Genomic DNA, 18,539 nt, shown 5'->3' with positions numbered 1-18,539 from the left:
GTATCTCCAGGTGCCCAAAGGTGACTTGGTGAGCTTGGAATATTGAGCTTGGGCAGAAAGTGCCTGAAAAGGGCAAGGGGTCGCTTAGGGGTTCTTTTGGGAGGGCCACTGGGGGGCACGGGTTGACTCGCCTATGCACGGCTGCAGGACACTAATCAACTATCATTTTCCCTGTGGGCAAGGCAAGGGCAAGGCTAACGAGTGGTGGCCGTGCGAGGGGAGAAGGCCCCCCAATCAAACGCTCCTCGGCCCCGTGACCCCTAAACATAACTCGTACCCCTTATACGCGACCCTTGTTCCCCCAAATGCAGACCCCCAACTCTATTCGGTCGCCTGAGTTCCCCCTTCAGTTCATTAATCCCCCTTCGATCTGCTTTGATAAGATCCGCCATTGGTTGTATTTGGTCGGACTTTCGTTTGCCCAACTCAGTCTCACAAGTGCAAAGTCAAAGAATACGGGGTACGGAAATTGGAAGGACTGTGCCACGAGAGAAAAAAAGGACAGAGGGGAAGGGATTTACTGCTTTGAGCTCTGCCATCAACCAAAATATCACAAATTGGACGCCTGGTCACAACGCTGCACGGAGGCCGACGAGCGACCAAGACACCGATTGATGAAGTTCCTGGCATACTCGTACCTAGCAAGTACTTTGTGTTGCCAGGACTCGGGCGCCCGGTACTAAAATAGGTTTTTGTGCATTCGTTGACGAGGCACGGAGGTAATCTGAGCCATGGAGTTGTTGATCGGTCAGCCTCGCACGTCGCACGTAGCCTTGGCCTCGAGCAAGTTTGTTCTGGACCCTTTTTGCTCCCCGCATTTCTTTGCCCCCTCTGTCCAATCAGTGTCTTTCTCGAGTCCAGAATGTCTTAGACTGTGGAAAACGATCATTATCAACCACGTGAAGCCTCCATCAAGTCGATGGGCCCCCTTGATTTTTATTACATCCCCTGCTTGAACTAGCAAACAATTCTTCCAACGTCCATCTTGAGTCTTCACCTAATTTGCATCATAGGACTTTTGACGCCCAAATGTTCAAAAAGGCATGGCTTTGCTCCCTCTCTCCACACACTACTGGAAATTGGGTTTCAGCGACAGACATGGACACTTACTACTCAGACCCAATATCCTTGATTTCTATAGGGCCATGGGTGTTTTCTATGTCATTGATAGATGGACTTCAGAGCACAGACTTGTCCCCTTGTACTCCATACAGAGTACGTAGTATCGAGTGCTCGTTGCGGCTCTGCCTTGGTCATCCTCCACCAGGAATTGTTCGCTTATGTGGGATCACAGTTGTGCTCTTCTTTGTACTGAGACGCATTTATTGTCCAGGTGCCGCACACCCTGCTGGTTTTTTTTTAAATTCCTATACCATTGACATAGGACATTCCCTAAGCACAGTGCCAGGTCTCAGTGAGTATCTGAATCACGTGATTCACCATGGCCAGATGGCATTCTCTAGGTCACTTTTGGGCAGCCTGACGACAACCCGAAAAGAACAAAGCTGGCTGAAGTGGTCGAGAGGATTATCCCATAGCAAGATAATTGTCCCAAAAAACTCGCCGCCTACTAAATGGAACAGAGTGGTCGGCCGTCCAGGCGCACAGATTTGACTGCGACTCTCTGCAGCTGTGGTTCAAAGACCCCATGGAGTAAGAAACTCCACGACCTTTTCGTCTCCCAGCCTCCTCCTCCTCCACCATGCTCAACACCATCCTTTTGTTCATTCGTTTTGCATCTTTTTCACTTCTCGCTCCTTAATTCCGTCACATTTAACATGCTAACTGGTCTATGATTGGTGCGTTCCACACAGCTTCCTAAGTACGCCGGTTCCGCAAAAAACTTATCCAATTCCTTCCGATCGCAAACATTATGGCCGATGGTGAAGAAACCCCACAGATAGGCGAGTCAGGCGCAGCTGACGTGGAGATGGAGGCCATGGAAGAGACACAAGAGGTGGAAGATGACAAGGCCGCCGGGCGAGGGGAAGACGCAGGCAATGACACGCAGATCGCCAATGGCAATACCACCAATCCTCAAACCATGTTTCTCGAGTACCTCAAGTCACCTATCGTCCATCTGATTGTGGGCACCGGCAATGAGGAGACTACCTTGACTGCCCACAAAGCCATCCTCCAAAAGTCGCCTTATTTCAGCGAGATACTCTCGAGTCTTGACGACGACTCTCTCATAGTCGAGCTGCCTGATGAGTCGCTAGATGCAGTGGGTTGTTTCCTCCAATATCAATATACCGGCGAATACTTCCCTCGACGCCTTGCAGACTCGCCTGACGGCCTGGAACCTGACCCTTCAGTCCCGCCCGTTGACAACACCGGCGAACAGCTTCTCAAACATGCGCGCGTCTACACGCTGGCTCAGAAGCTTGGGTTGCCTGACCTCAAGACACTAGCGCATTCAAAGATACATCGTATCAACTCGACCGCTGTGGGGGAGATCGCATACGCACGTTATGTGTATGGCAACACACCTTCGGACGATGTCACCATCCGCAGGCCTGTTGCTGCGTTCTGGGCCACCCGGTCACACGTTTTGCGCCACGAAGCCGAGTACGAATTCAAGGCAATGTGTCTGGAGTACCCACAGTTTGGCTTTGACGTTCTGAATCTGGTGCTGGATCAGCGGGAGAAGAGAGCGAGAGAGCGAGAAGAGGAGGGCACTCCGGGAGGCACCAAAGGCAGGAAGAGGGCGCGCCCCAGCGTCAACGTTTAACCGGCCCATCTTCGCTGTTTTCCACCAAACAATGACGTTTTGACGGTTCAACTTTGACGACGTTTACGATCAACATGTCTACCCGGTGCATTAATGTCTGCTCCTTTCCAGTCTCACTTTCGAGGGGTAGTCTCAGGTCTTTATATTTTACTAAGGGCAGGAGACGAGAAAAAAAGAAACCATCTGTAAAACTAGTTCAGGGGGAGTTTACCACCATTTCGACGTAAGAGCACTGCAACGATGCTCTCTCTATCGTTAATCCGTACGATACCCAAATAATAAAAGGCAAAAGCCCATAATTACTCCATACATAGCTCCCAATCTGGAGGCCGAGAACCACCCGTCTGGCTCAGGCACAGTCCGTGGGCTGCAGGAAGCATGCACGGCTCCACTCACCCGTGCTTCCTGTCGAGCTTTTGGAATAAAAGAATAATGGCAGTCTGACAGAAAGTAGATGCCCTCTAAATTAATGAGGATAAGGGTACCATGATGCCTAATGGTGGTTATCATTGAGTCAATAGTGAATGGCTCCTCATTATTTATTGTCAGACTGTGCGACTTATTTTGCGCTCGGGTCCGTCAAAGCGATTGCGGGGTTTCCGTCTCGCCGCAGGCTCCCACGACGGGAATCCAACTCCAAGGCCCAGCCTTCCGGCACCGGCCTGGAACACTTATTATGTTGTACCTGGTGAGCTGGGGCCCGAGGCTCTTACTTTCTACCAACGGTTTCGCCTGCAGATTTCCTCTGCTCTTCGATTTTTGGTTGATCTTGTGCTTGGTGTCTCTGTACAGTTTCACGTAAAGATATTCTGCGCCGCTTCTTGCAGACCATGAGTCTTTGCGATCGGGTTGCACGCAGCTTTGCCCACGCTCTCTTGTTCGATCCTTAAACCACCGTCCGATTTACAACTTGTCGGCAAATGTCAGATCTCGCAGATGAGCCTGACCGTGCAGGCAGTGACATGAACAACTCCTTCGACAATCGGGGTTCGCTGCCAAACAACAGAGTACACGAAGCCACTTCGCCAACTGCGCCCCGCAAGTCGAACCAGACCTCGCCTTCCACCGATCAGCCAAAGAAGAAGCGCAAGGTGAACCATGGTCTGTACACGCTCCATGTAGTTTTAGCGATGGCTCACACTGACACCTTTCTTCAGCATGCGTATATTGTCGCCGTTCGGTAAGCTCCTTTGACCTCTGAGACGCGGAAGTACCGAGATTTGAGGACATGGCAAGACATAGTATGGGCTGACTGCTTGTTTTTGGTGGGATACACAGCATATGACTTGCGATTCTGTACGACTCCCTGGCGCTCAATGTCGAGCTCAACACCATCCACTCAAGTCCTGTTTGGCTAACGCAACCCTCCCATTGGGGAACTGTGTCTCAGGATCGACCTTGTAAACGCTGCATCAAGAGAAACATCGGCCACCTGTGTCATGATGAACCAAGAGAGGGACATGGCTATCACAAAAAGTCCAAGACCGACTCAGACACTGCTGCGCCGGACGAGCAGTCTCCTCCACGGGATGATTTTCCTACGGCTCCAAGCTTACCAGGTCCCGCATTGATGGACGACTCTGCTCCTAATCTACTGCAGGAGGACAATATTGGACTGAGACCATCCACAAATGACACCATGGCCGTCTCTAATCCGAGCGCAGCTGCACCAAACGCTGGTATCAATGGTAATGCTCACCCCCGTAAGTGTGTCTCAATCTTTGAGGGGAAAGCGGTGGTCCCTAATGCCGTGCAGACTTCAGTTATAATGATCCATGGACCGGAGTCCAAAATCGATTTCATGATATGCAGGCCTTTCATCCCAACTATATGTTCAACGCAAACGAGGTCACTGATGAATTCAACCTGCTAAACGACTTCCTCAGCAACAGCCTATTTGAAGAGACCGGAATGTATTCCACTGATGAATTCCAGGGTCCCTTCAATGATCCTTCGTTCATGAACTCGATGGCAGCTTCTTCTTTCCCGACCTCCGGAGTCGAACCAATCCTTTCGCAGGAGCACGTCAACAGCGTCCATGCAACCACTCAGAACAACGCAGCTCAAGCAGCGCTGATATCTAGGCCGTCGAGTGTAAAGCCAGCATCGGACAAAGCGCGAGAAAAGTATTACATGATGGCTGCCGATCCGACGGGCGCTGAACCTCCGGAGGAGCGCATGCAAAAGTTACTCAAAGCAAAATACGATGCAGGAATGTTAAGACCTTTCAATTACGTGAATGGATATGCCCGGCTCAACAAGTACATGGAAAAGAACATGAAGCCACATTCGCGTCACAAGATCTTGATGCAATTGGACCAGTTCCGGCCGAAATTTAGAGAGAGAATGCAGAGCTTGACAGATATTGAATTGGTTCTGGTGGAGATGTGGTTTGAAAGGAGTTTGATGGAGTACGACAGAATTTTCGCTAGCATGGCCATTCCAGCCTGCTGTTGGAGAAGGACGGGTGAAATTTTCAGAGGAAATAAGGAGATGGCAGAGTTGATTCAGGTACCCATCGAATCACTTCGTGATGTAAGTGAGAGATCCATCGGTCGGCTGTGACTACGAACTGATAGTAGCATACAGGGAAAGCTTGCCATCCACGAGATCATCGTCGAAGACCAGCTGGTCAGCTACTGGGAGAAGTTCTGTGCCATTTGCTTCGACCAGCAGCAAAAGGCTATGCTCACCAGCTGTACACTACGCTGTCCCACGGCAGGTGCTGACGTCGTGGACATTCACTGCTGTTTCTCCTTCACCATTCGAAGAGATAATCACAATATGTAAGTCTCGCCACCCTGGTAGCTTTTCCCTCTCGCTAAGACATTCAACACAGACCCTCGCTGATTGTGGGCAATTTCTTGCCCATGAGTCCTGGGAAACGTTGAAGTACAGGACCTCTGTTTTAGTGTATAGCAGCCTCAGATGATGCAATGTTACGATGTTTGAGTATCTTCCAAGTACACCACACCATGGTTAATAGCAGGCCTTGTGAAGACTGCGGGTGATGAAATCACGTGTCAGCCACACTCTTCTTCCCTCTCATGACTGAAAGCCCATTGACTTTCCACGGGTGTATATTCGACGCTTCTTACAGGCGGTCCAGATCTCTCAAATGTTGCCAAAGGAGCAAGGGAGTACGGCCGGATCCATTCTTGGTGTGTTCGCCATCAGTCTTGCTAGGGAAACTGACTGATGATGAATTAGAATTCACCTCCCACCTTGAAGAAACCGTCGTCAACCAAGGAGTGACCCTACCGGCTGAAGAATTTCCTGACCTCTCAATTTACTTGGAAGCCCTCCCTCTCCCACGCAAAGCGCTTACTCCAAGCCAGCGGACAGAGTTCGATCGCAGAGGTGTTGCTCTCTGGAACACATGCTGCAGACTGAGTCGGGGCGAAGGATGTCCGCAGCCGCCCGTCAACCTGGCTAGGGGTGATTATCATCAACCTCCCAGGTGTCCACATCTGACCGATGCCCCAGTCCGAGTCTTCTCGTATCTCCTCCTCGAAAGTTCAGCGGGTTCGAAATGGAAGAGTGCACACATTACTGTCCCAGACTCGGAATTCAACTTACTCAACTACAGGCCAACATCGACTATTTCAAATCGCACTCAGGGCTAGCAGAAGCTGTCTTGGTAGGGTACTCTGGGCTGTTGGTATCACTTTGCCTGACAATCATCCTTTCGGTAGAAGCTGGCCTGGTTGACCTCGCCTCCAAGGTCATTGAACAGCTGGCTGTCAAATCGGAAGATCTCCTTCAAAGAGCCAGTCATGATGACCTCGATATCGAAAAAGTAAATGGAAATTTGACTGCACAGTACTTGTTGATGCGCATCACATTGGTCTGTGTACACTGCAGCCGTTTGGCGGGCATGAACTAAAGAAACAGGCGTGGAAACAAGGACGAACAGAGCTAGCCGAACATTTTTACAGCCAATTCGAGGCATCCAAATCCGAGTTGGATTCCGCTCGCATTGGACAAGCACTTGACCTATGCTACGAGATCGGCAATGATCAGCTCAGTCAGAAAAAATACACTGTCGCTGCGCAATGGCTCAGAAGGGGCTGCCAGCTTGCAAATGAACCTGAAACGCAGGGTGAAGATGCGGATGTCTTGGAACTAAGGCTTACCCTCATACATACTTGCGGTGGGAATCTCTCGTGTTCACGTTTCCGACGACACTCATGCGTTTAGCAGTGCGAGCTCTTTTGGCACTTAAGGAGGGAGAACCCGGACAGGAGGCTTTTCAACTCCTCCAGGTCCTTCGAGAGGTAAGCATCCTGATTCTAAATGAGGGTATGAACGAAAGTTCAAGGCTTTTAGGAGTACAGCCACAGGCTTCCCGTCATCCTGCTACAATTAGAGGTCGCTGCAAAAGACTCATATACCAATCCGGACGCCTTCTCAGCTGGTAAGACCATTTCCCACTGAAATTGACGATGATCCTCTCTGATTTACGAAGATCTATTGAGCGTTGTCCGATCGGCTCACCTGATCCACTCGAATCATAAGCTGTGAGTTAGCCCTTCAGGATCACGGTGAGTGTTTGCTCATGGCCTTTAGAATCTTGCACTATGTGCATCATCTAAAATCTTTGAGGTATGAACGGCAAGCAATTAAGGTGTTAAGCTGATCGAACTCAGTACGGCCCACGCAATCCGAGTATTGGAGTCGTATATTGTCTTGAGACTTGCTTCAAGCGACGAACACGCATGGACCGAAAAGGCCATCATCACATTGATCTGGCTCATAACAGCGGAAGGCGAGGGCCAGAGCAGCGTCGACATGCTGTCCCTTGAAGGGACATTCGAGAAGATCTACCGAGCCTGGAATAAAGCTCTCAGTGCAGAGGCTACGCATGGTGCATTGATTGTAGGTCTCGATCTTGCTATGAACAGAGATCCTGCTGACAATACAGCTTTTCTGGAAGCGGATCGAGCATACCTTCGACCACGGATTGAAAGAGATCACCATTAAATGGTGCCAAGTTGCATTGCATCAACTGTTTAGCAAGGCTGGAGATCACAACGTGGGCAAAATTGAAAGGTGTGAGAGTTATCACGTCTTTTCCGTCTTGTCACTCATTGGTATTTGGTCTCAGGAGAATAGTCAAATGTCAAATCGATCTCCGCAACTTTGAAGCTGCTTTTGCAGCCCTCGAAACGATGTCGCCAGCGAGAAAACAGCATCCCCTTTCTCGATACCTGCGATACTGTCTCGCTCTGCGGCGTGGGGACGAAGCTGACGGTAAGGCCACCTGCCAATAGCCGTGTAATCCATGAGAATAATAGCTGGACAGCGAGATCAACACTGGCCTCTCTTGCCACAGTCCATGATGACCGGAACAAGCTCTTGTTTGCCGCCGTTTCGGAAGCAACGCAATATGGTAGCAAATTACAGGGAGCGCAACTCCTCCAGCGCATTCTGGACAAATACAACGACAATCTGCCAACGGAAATAGATGCATCTGCCCTTCTGAGGTAAGACAGGACCACACACAACGTATCGCCCTTTTGTTAATTTGAGAAGATGTACAGCTCGCCTTCTCCTTCTAGCAGTTTCAGAAGCCGACGACCTCGATGAAGAACTTCTGTCTCGGTTATGCGGCATCTTCAAGTCCGGTGCGAGACCCAAGAGCAGCACAAAGTGACCTTAGCTGACACAGACCAGCGGCGTCCTTTACGCGAAAGCAACAGGTTAGCGAAGAAACGACCATGGAACATCGATTACAAGAAAGCAGGTGGTTTGAGAAGACCAGCTACAACACTGCCGTACAATACCTCCAGTCATGGCCGACGAAATATGTCATTGACCTTTTGCACTATTCGTGCCAAGTAAGTGTCTACAGGTCTTTGCCTTTTTCGTTCTCTCCGACTGACCGCCCACCCATCCAGATGCACTTGCCCACGCATGCTCCAAGCCAGGTTCAATATGAGAAGCACATCCATGAGACTGGTGCAAAGTACATCCAAGCGATCCTGTACACTGTCCAGGCGAGGTCGGCAGCTACGTTGTCTACAGCAGAAGACATTCCTAGGACGGCTTATTCGGGAAAGGCACCACCACATTCGCCGACAGAAATCAAGTCTACTTTGTACAGAAATGTCTTTGCCAAGTACTCGGAAATTCGAACTCATCTGAACGCCTTGCGTGAGGGCTCCAGTACAAGCCTCGTCGAGCAGGAGGTTCTCGAAGGGATCACGCAGAACCTCATTGTCTTGACACCCCTGGCGTTCGAAGCACTGCTCTTCCTCGTGGGTACCAGTACCGCAGATGTTTCTAGCCCAGCCCCGGTTCAACACGATTTCTCGCTTGCTGAAATGGTAGACCAAATGGTACTCCTGAACCCGCCGCAGAAGACGTACTCGCTTTTCGCCGACATGATCCTCTCCGCCTCCATGAGCGGTTGCCTCGAGTCTACCGAGCCGTCCCAGCCGTCCGGCCCAGAGTCTTCGACTCCACCTGTGCTCCTGCCAGTCTCGACAACGACGAATCTGCTCGCGAAGCTGATATCCGGGTTGCGAAACCACCCGGATTACGACAGCAACCGGGCCGCGAGATGGATGAGGTGTATGGTTCAAATCGTTCTCGACCGCCGACGAGATTCGCGACCCGAAAACCAGTATCAGTCCGAGAAGAATCTGAGCACCGTGGCGAGAATCACCGAGCATGCCCTGGATCTGGCAACGTCCGCTGCTTCTTCTGCTGCCGCCGGGGGAAACGACTACCCGCCGGAAGAACTGGAGTGGCTGGCCGTCACGCTATTCAATCTCGCCATCGATCTCTACGCCTCACCACCACCACTACCAGCGGCGTCATGCTCAGCCTCGGACTCTGCACCAGCCGACCACGACGAGCATATCCCGGAACACAAAAACAACAAACACAAGAACAAAATCCAAGGCAGCAGCAGCAGCAGTAGTGGCAGTGGTGAGATAGTTACGCTGCCGCAGTTCTGGGCGAGGAAAGCCGTGGCTGTCGCGGACATTCTTGTCATGATGACTACCGCGACCGCAGGAGCCGGAGTCGGAGATAGCGACGTTGGAGCTCTCGCAACAGTCCTCCGAGAAAGATGCCAGAGACTGCACTGGGACGTGTGATGCGGCCTTTCCAACTCGCGCAGAAAAACTGGGCGGGATGGGATGGGATGGATCGGGGACAAAAGCAGCCGTCATGGGGTCCGGTCGTTTCAAGTAAATAAATAATTCGAGCTACGGCCTACGAGGACAAAATGGAGTTTTTCTTTGGGAATGTGAGTGAGATGCTATCGTGCTGTCGTACTATCGTGTCTATTCAAACCTCGGTCAGGGTTCCGAGTCGACTGTTTGTACAATACTAGCATTTGTCTTGTCCTTCCGAGCATCTTGCAGGGCAAGCGGAAGATAGAAGAAGATCATGTTCACATAGTGCCAGCCAGCTCTCTGAGATGATGTAACTTGCAGGGGGGAAACAAAGATGTGCGTGCTGTCTTCCTAGGTGTGTCGGTGTTGGTGTCGGTTCTTCTTGATAATGTCCAACATTTAATGACCAGTGTTCATTCACATTCCATTGATTGTTGACCATTTTTCATATTTTGCCCTGTTGTGTGTGTAGTTGGTGTGGCGGACATATTGGTCGAAATAAAGCAGAGCCTCTGTGTGAACACACACCCTCTAACCTCTTCGCAATGGCTCTCGGAAGATGTTGCAGGGGGGTTGACTTGGGCCTTTTTTTCCGTGCGTCTTCCATCCAGGGCGGAACGGCACTTTTTTTGTTCTCTTGGTGTTCTTTTGTTCCTTTTCGAGATTGACAAAAGAGTCTCGTAATCAGTAATCAGCAATCCACCTTAGCGATCCATGTCTTGTCCAACGAGACATTTTCGCCGTCAAAAGTTTGGGTAAATTCAAGTGGGTATCTTTGAAGAAGTGGAATAAAGGGCATAAAGTATGTAACGCAAAGTGATCTTGCACTGGTTGAAAAGCGTATCGTAAAGCGGTCGTCATCTCGTTCACTTCCATTTGGTTGCCAGGTGCGTGGTCCGACTCTGGCCTTCCGAGTATCGGACTTCTGGCATGGTCCTGTGGCCCAGTTATCGCTCATGGTGAAGGTACACGGCCGGGACTGCACTGGTTCAGCAAGAGTGCATTCGTTGCCCCTGACCGGTCATTGGTGCCAGTCGACAACGTCACTGAACAAGAGCGTCCCTGATCCTCTACCTGGACCACTGACTGGCCTCCCAGTCACAGAGTCGAGTCCGAGCTTTGCTCTTAGCTCCTCGACCCGTTCCTTTACGCGCTGCACTTTGGCCACGACAACCTCTAGCTTCTTCATGGTACTCTGCTTTCCCATTTCTTCAAGTTCTGGGACCAGGTCGTACAATTCGGCGTAAGCACGGGCAGTTGCATCCCGACGTCGTTGCTCCGAGTTCGTGTGATTGGCTTTCTTTTGCTCAATACTGAGTGGCACTCGGGTAGAAGTGATACTGGGACGATGGACCTTTGGAACCTTTGACTTGGGTTTGATTGGCGTTGATCCGCTTGCATTCACCTTCTTCTTTCGGGAGGGCTTAGGTGGGGGAGCCTTTGTATGTCGAGGTGGACGAGCTTTCGATGCGGGCCAAGGTGCTGGGGAAGGTGATCTGGACTGTTCTGCAGTGTCATGTTCGTCCTCCCCTTCGGCTTCCACGTCGGTATCTGGCTCCTGTTCGCCCATTCCTGAATTTCCGGCGTTGAGGGGGGTTTGTGGTTTGCTACTGGATAGCGGTGTTGGAGGCTGGGATATTGAAGTTCTTGTTTCGCTTTTGACAACAGAGCGCTTCCTCCGAGAACTAGATTGCGGTGGAGCGGGTTGCACCATGCTAGCTTGTGGAATCGAGGCAATCAAGCCATTGCGAGGTTGATCTCTGATGAAATCATCAAAATTTCTCTTCTTTGACCACGTCGGACTCGACGGCTGTGTGTTTGGCTGCGTGTTGGGCTGGGTCGTGCTTCCGCTTGTCGGTTCCAACCATTCGCCGATGGGGTTGTTCATCTGTAGTCCTTGCGGCAGGTCAGAATCCATGGGATTATGAGGAGCAGCATAGCCACTAGGTTGAAACCGGGAATCAGAGCCGAAAGACATGTCTAGACGGCCTGCTGGTGGTATCCTGACTGCAGTCGGAGGTGGATAGGGCTGTTGCCATCCTTGGGTGTAGGCCGGTTGCATCGATGCGGCTGACTGCAGTTGAGCCATGAGGGGATTTGGGAATGTTGTATCATTGTATGAAACGCCGTGCATTCCGCGGACCAGCGGATTTGTCTGTGAGACCGTGGTCATGTCATGTCCCAAAAAGCCATCACCGTAAGGAAACCCAGCTCCTGTTAGCTGATGCTGGTCGATGATAGACCTCTGTGACAGCGCAGTGTCCGAGCCAACGAATGTTGGCGGCATGTCAAAGAACTGGTCATGATCGGTGCGGGGATTGTATTGAGCATGCGTAAGGACTTTGTTGGCGGCAGCATTTTGATCAAAGCCCTGGAAGAAGTTGTCCAGATCTTGATTTTCATGTGCATTGAGCAAAGGTTGGCCCGGGGGAGGACCTGGGGTTATAAACTCGGGTAAACCAATTCCATGAAGATTTTCAGGTTGGTCTGGGGAGTAGACGTAAGCAAATGAGTCTTCAAAGAAGAAGGGAAAGCAGGTAGAGGGATTGATAAGAAAGGTGTAGGCCGTACAGCCGAAAGGGAAGTTCTGTTGTCCGCCATGGGACGACATTCTTTGAATCGCCAACATCAATCACGCGACGCCTCCACCTCTTCTCCTAGGCTGCTCTAAGGCAGCCTAGACTTGTGGGAGATAACCAGTGATTGTCCGCCAGGAGATAATGTGTTGTGCAGGGTAGAAAGGTGTCGTTGCACGGGTTGGTTAGATGGCGCGGAAGATCGCTGTTGAGGGTGAGATAACGAAGGACGGCTCTTTCGGTATAGACGACGGGGTGAAAGGAGGAGACAGCAGCCGTCAAACGGTAGACCGCATGGAGTCGAGAACGCAGGTTGCAGGTAAAGTTGAAAGAAGGCCTGAGAGACAGTTGGAGGATCTGTTGGGAAGTGTTGATGCGGGCTGGACAACGGGCCGAGAAGCTGGCAAAATACGGTAAGAGGCGGCAGTCATGAGGTGCAGCGAACAAGATGAGGTGAGGATGAAGACAGTGGTGGCTATGGAGCCTTCTCAATCTCTGGTACAGGTTGACAGAGAGGATATGGTGACAGAAGGCTGAGAGCAATGCAATGGAAGGTGCTACAGGAATTCAATCTTTCACATGCGATTTCCAGGTCGTGGATTTTGCGAGCGCAGTTCGCAGGTGAAAAAAGCGACAACAAGCCGCAGCTGCTCACCATCCATCCACCCACTGCCACCCACCATCCCGCATGCTGCGTTAATACCAATCCCGGTTCGTCGTCTCGTCGGACCAATCATTCCAACAAGACCCGCTTCTCTGTATCAAGGGGTCCCCTCAACCTCCACCTCACCAATGCCCGAGCCTTTCAAGCACCAGACCCGACCACGAGGTTGTCCATGGGGCTTGGTTAGACGATCCCTATCCACATGATGAGAGACGATGATCCGGGGCCAGGTACTTCGCATACCGAGGACCAACCGTAGCCCGATGACGGGGTATATTGGATGCTACAAGAACAATCTTGACGCCTTACCACAGTCGATCAGGGGTGAATAGAAACTAATATATACATTCCGGAGGGCATCGTCTATGGGACATGCCACCAAATCCTCAAAAGTCCAACGCCGCTCTCCAAAATCAACCTGCCTGTCTGCATCTCGCTTCGGCCTTATCGATATGCCAAACCCCAAACGCCTTGCGCCCCCTCCGACCCCTTTCTCATCCATAACCCGGATTGATGTTTGCCATCCGACATGCGCACGACCACTGCTCCATTCCCAGCGATCCATTCCATCAACATATTCCCCGTCAGTCTATCCGAAAGAACCAAAAACAACATCCAAATATGTCCAAGCATCTCTCCCCAAGTAAATACCCTGATCTTCCAGAGGCTGCCACCATCCAGCTCCCTCGTCATTCGTGTGGCGAACCCTACCTTTCCTGATTCAATAACCGAGGTCATGTTCTCCCAGAACTGGATGAATTCATCTTCAGTCCACAAGGCGTGATTTGAGGTCTTTGAAGCCAGCACACCTGCGCCACCACCGCGTTTCTTGCGCGCCGTGGATCCTAGTAGGTTTAGTGTTACTCGAGGTCGTCTGGATTCTTTCACGACGCTCTCTTCTGCTATTTTGATGTAGAATTGCCAGTAACCGCGCTCGAGGACTTTGACGTCTCGACAAACAAATGCCGGTCGGAAGTGCTTGAGCGCGGGTGCCTCCCCATGCGTCAGCCTCTTCAGGGTTTCGGTAATATGCGTCGTGAATTGCGACTGCCCACCATTGGGATATGGGGCTCGGGCCTCTGCAGGCAACAGTCTTACCTGGTGATGGTCTTGCTGAAGAATTGTAGCAGAGTCGGCGCAGTTGGCAACCGGCGACGCTCGCGGTCGCGGACTTCTCACCAGCACTTTGCGGTCACGGGCGCGAGCATAGACTGCGCTGCTGTGGCGATCAGGACCTGTAAGATCGATTATGCTGCCAGTTTCAACTTGCTTAGACTGGCGCGCTTCCACACCAAAAGTACCATAGAGCCTCCGGGCGGACGACGACACCGACTCTGTAGAACTTGTTCCATGGCCGCCAGAAGTTCTGTCGACAAGGTCGTCGATAGAGTCGCCATTGCCAGAGTCAGTTTCCGTCCGTGGCTTCTTTCGTCTTCGCTCTCCATGTGCAGACACCGACCCTGGTTGTGTCAATGATCTCCCAGGCCAAGACTGTGAACGAGAGGCAGATATAGCTTTCACATCTTGTGGAACCACATTCGGAGATTCCGACTGCAACCTGGAACGCGTGGCAGACGATGTGCTAACAGAAGAAGTCTCGGAAGAGGCTCGTCTGGGGCTCATGCCAGCTCGAGGTAGTTCAATCCGATCGCCGGTCGAAGTCAGTTCAGGAGCAGTGCTCGGGCGAGGCAGGATTGGTTGACGAGAGGAGGAACTCCTATTGTAAAGTAAGTCTTCCTGTAGTCGTGCGAAGTAATCTCAAGGTACGAATACGCATGTCCAGGTCCTAAGCCACTGGACCATTCCAATAAATATCACATTGCGCTATTCTGCAAACGTCGGACACCAACCTAGTATCAATGAGTGAATGGCTTTCATTGTCACCAGCGGGCACCTCCCCGGAAAAAGAAACCAGTGAAGAGGAATCGGTACCCGAAACTCGGGTAATTATGGCTGGCCTGAAGTCCAGAACGGATTGAGCGATGGCGATGTAGCGTCTGTCATCTCGCGCAGTGCTCGGAGCACTGATATGAACTAGGAGTTCATTCCCGACCGTCGCCATTGTAGGAACAGGGCGCGAATCTTGCCCATTTTTGGCCAATGGAGGAAACCCGGTGTCAAAGAGAAGATAGCAGAAGTTGAAGAAGGGAAGATGGCAGTGCAGAAAACAGCTTTCACATCTACAGGGAGCCAATCCACCGTCCACGATTCGCGAGCGTGAACGAGCGAATGTTGGTGTAGCAACGTGGCGCGTCCTCGTCGGTTTGGAGGCAAAATTCCAAATTCCAAATTCCAACCAAATCAGGACTGTGGACCGAAGAAAACGCAATCCAGGGCACCAATCATGGCCTGATGACCACTTCACTTGGTGCGCATGAGGCACGCATGTCTGTACGTATTAATTAATCAGTGTCCCGCTGTCTGTCTCTCGTCCGCCTCTTCCTATTGTCGAGTTATAAATCCGGCCTCGAGTCCTTTTTCTGTCGCTGCTAACGCCTTGTAGCAGATCCTTGGTCAATGCCATGTCCTGTACTGAGTGCCTGGTAGGTTGTCCGGAGTTTGTTCCGACCAAGTTCTTCTCACCAGGTGACCTTTTTTCCCATCTGACCATCTGTTTACCACCACTCTCTGGCTTGTTCTCGATGGGCTTCAGGCTTCTAGCTAGAAGCGTTCCCCGTCGGTTGTGGACTACCGTGATGGAGCAACAAGTATATGGTTCCACGGCATCAACACAGCAAATCAAGCTTGGGTTGATAAAATCAGATTCGAGTGCGTGTCATTTACGCCTCTGGCAGCAGCTTGAGGCACTCCCATACTGCGTCCTAGGCCCCTGCGTCTCCACGTTGATGACTTGGATGGAAGGGCTTGGTCTAAGAGATGTCAGTGAACAACTGCGAGATTGATGACTGGATGATTCTCGAAATGGTCGAGAGTGCTATAATTACCACCCTTCCTCAATCTCCTTCGCTGATTTGACAGGTACGGTGGGTTGCTTGACTGTGCTGATACCCAAGCTAGAAATAGCACTTTGAACGCAGCTGCGATTTTCACCATAAACCGAGTGCCTCAAATGCCTGGAAATTGAAACCTGGCTGCTAACTCGGATACGGGCGATCGAAGCAAGATCCTTGATAACACAAAACGACCGTCCACTGCCTCTTCTGGTAACTTTTCGCAGCGGTGGATGATAGCCGCGCGACATAGAATGCTTGAGCAGGAAACATACTTGTCACTGGACCAGCGGATCACGACAAGGAACGCTGTACGACCAGATTGGTGCAACAGAGCGCGGAAGCAAAAGGGTTCTCTTTCTGAGACGTTGACGAAGGACCGACGGAACAATGTGACAACCCGCCGTCGGCGACCGGGGAGGTTGGAATACTCAGGGGAATCAATATGAGTGGGTGAATGAAAGCAAGGGACAGCTGGTAAGTGCATTTTACAGAGTAGTCAACAAGATGGCACATTGGAAGGGTGATGTCGGTGCGCGATTGAATGTTTCCAGGTTGAAATTGGATGGCGGCACCGCTGCTGAACACTTCAACCGCATTCCTCTCCTGTACCTCTCCTCGACTCAGGTGTTGCAAGCTCTACAATTCCACCGGATCCGGCAGACATGCCTGTGTGAAGACGACAAAAACATTCTTGTTGTTATACATGGTGTCAGTTGCCTGGAAAGGGACCGGATGTGATTACCGCTGCGGCTTCTCACAGGGCCAAGTGGGTTCTCTGGGGGCTTTGTCCGGGCTAACCAGGCTCTTCTTTTACCTGGCGAGTTAGGCATCACTAGCCTCTTTTGGCACTTATTAGCGGCAACAGTTGACGCAATGACTGCCCACGAGGGTCCAGCGTGGGTCTCCAGGCACTTACCAGGCACTTACCTAACCATGCATGGGGCCCATTGTGCTTATTACTCTGGCGTGCCTGACCGATTTACTGCCATCCAAGCCTAGACTCAACCCACCGGTGCCACTCCTCTCGCCTGGAACAGTGTTTCCTTCCTTGGACCCGCGGGCATGGCCGGCAGAATGAATGACCTTGGTGACCTGATCTTTGCTGGACTCTTCTCCCAAGTCCCAAGGCTACAAGTGCTTATACCCATACAACCCTTACTGTGGCTGTGCTTGCGACAAGGTTATTTGATGGACTTTGCGTGAGTTATGCCCTTTCTGACCTTCTCAGTGGCTTCGGGTGCTGACAGAACATCTCAACCCCACAAGGCGAGAACAGAATGATAAAGGACAAAAACCATTGCTTCTTCTCTCTTCTTCCGCAAACCTCCATCGTGTTCATCGACTCGACGACGTATCTACCTCTCTACCTCCTTCAATCCACCTGCGCATCCGATCGCAACACAGGTTGCACGACTCGCGTCCGTCCTGCGTTGTCTCCCCCAAGCGTGTAACGCTACATCCCACTATCTAACCATCCTCCGACACCCGTCCGCCCCCTTCTCGCCAATCGTCAATCATCCTCACCTGGAGAAACACTTGGTCGCCTCCTCCCCGTATTCCGTGTGCAGCACAAAGACAAAGCTGTGGCCCCTGCAGGAGAATTCTTCCACGGCTCGAGACCCTCGCAACCCTGCGTGCCTGCACCCGCCGCTTCAAGATCCCCCGTTGAGGCGATATAGACCCCGCCAGCCTAGGTATACTTACACATAAACACTCCACGATCCAGCCAACCAATTGCTCTTTGGCACAAAGGAATCAACGAGTTTCTTAGCCCGCACAAGTACAAGTACAAGAGCATCCACCCATCACCATCCCCAGTCTAAAGCGGCGGATTAGACCGTCCAACTCAGGGTTCTTTGTCCTCTGGTGCCCACCCATTCTCTGTGCTTCCGGTCTCGAATCTCCAACAACTGCGCCATCGCGGCCAGGGTGTGAGAGCTTCGCATCGACCCGGTTCCGCCTCTGCTTGATCACGCCGCTTCAGTTTCAGCTTTCAACGTCCTTCCCCTCCACCTTTCAACCTTTTCGAACACGTCTTTTCCTGCCATCATCGACTACAACCGCTGTTGGTTCTTCCTTCCGTTGCGCATCACTCTCTAGTAAAGCTACGACGCAATTGTTGCACAGATTTTCCATACCCCGATCAGCAATCTTGTCCCGCCATAAAATATTGCCTTGCGCTCGACCCCTCCATCCAAGTTTCTGCTGCACCCACATTGGATTTTCACAGCGCTTTCGCGACTTTGTCTCATGATTAGTCTCAGGACGGCATGCTAATTGCGACATCCTCAACACGATCTCCTCGTCATTGCTTTTTGACTCTCCGTCCTGGTTTGCACGATTGCGTGGCCTTTCGGTAAACGAGAAACAAGCCTCCATCCTCGACTAACTCTGACCGGCTCACGCCAATTCCGAGCTTCCACGGTGGTCAGCTTTGTTACAACCGGACAACAGAGTACAGGGCTTACCCTGACCTTCTATCTAACG

General features: G+C 51.4%; 4 protein-coding genes across 4 annotated transcripts; 2 read left to right on the top strand and 2 right to left on the bottom strand.

Moving 5' to 3' along the window:
- Positions 1-1,873: 1,873 nt before the first annotated feature.
- On the top strand, positions 1,874-2,731 carry AYO21_00179 (hypothetical protein; the record flags this gene model as incomplete). Its single annotated transcript, XM_022650169.1, has 1 exon — positions 1,874-2,731. One exon carries the CDS (start codon positions 1,874-1,876, stop codon positions 2,729-2,731), a length of 858 nt encoding a protein of 285 aa, XP_022517495.1.
- A 920-nt stretch (positions 2,732-3,651) lies between these two features.
- On the top strand, positions 3,652-9,837 carry AYO21_00178 (hypothetical protein; the record flags this gene model as incomplete). The annotated part of the gene is made up of 16 exons (XM_022650168.1): positions 3,652-3,822; positions 3,889-3,911; positions 4,184-4,434; positions 4,488-5,266; positions 5,321-5,517; positions 6,293-6,530; positions 6,596-6,833; positions 6,932-7,008; positions 7,061-7,148; positions 7,200-7,251; positions 7,381-7,609; positions 7,656-7,783; positions 7,839-7,984; positions 8,067-8,217; positions 8,403-8,571; positions 8,632-9,837. 16 exons carry the CDS (start codon positions 3,652-3,654, stop codon positions 9,835-9,837), a joined length of 4,143 nt encoding a protein of 1,380 aa, XP_022517494.1.
- A 1,042-nt stretch (positions 9,838-10,879) lies between these two features.
- AYO21_00177 (hypothetical protein) lies at positions 10,880-12,469 on the bottom strand (the record flags this gene model as incomplete). The annotated part of the gene is made up of 1 exon (XM_022650167.1): positions 10,880-12,469. One exon carries the CDS (start codon positions 12,467-12,469, stop codon positions 10,880-10,882), a length of 1,590 nt encoding a protein of 529 aa, XP_022517493.1.
- A 1,073-nt stretch (positions 12,470-13,542) lies between these two features.
- Positions 13,543-14,721, bottom strand: AYO21_00176 (hypothetical protein; the record flags this gene model as incomplete). The annotated part of the gene is made up of 1 exon (XM_022650166.1): positions 13,543-14,721. The coding sequence occupies one exon, from the start codon at positions 14,719-14,721 to the stop codon at positions 13,543-13,545; it is 1,179 nt and encodes a 392-aa protein (XP_022517492.1).
- Between the last annotated feature and the right edge of the window lie 3,818 nt (positions 14,722-18,539).

This window comes from Fonsecaea monophora (genome assembly GCF_001642475.1).
Source record: "Fonsecaea monophora strain CBS 269.37 chromosome Unknown Scaff1, whole genome shotgun sequence".
In the NCBI taxonomy this organism is placed as follows: domain Eukaryota; kingdom Fungi; phylum Ascomycota; class Eurotiomycetes; order Chaetothyriales; family Herpotrichiellaceae; genus Fonsecaea; species Fonsecaea monophora.
Note: the sequence above shows the minus strand (reverse complement) of the source record. Positions and strands in the feature narration are given on the sequence as shown.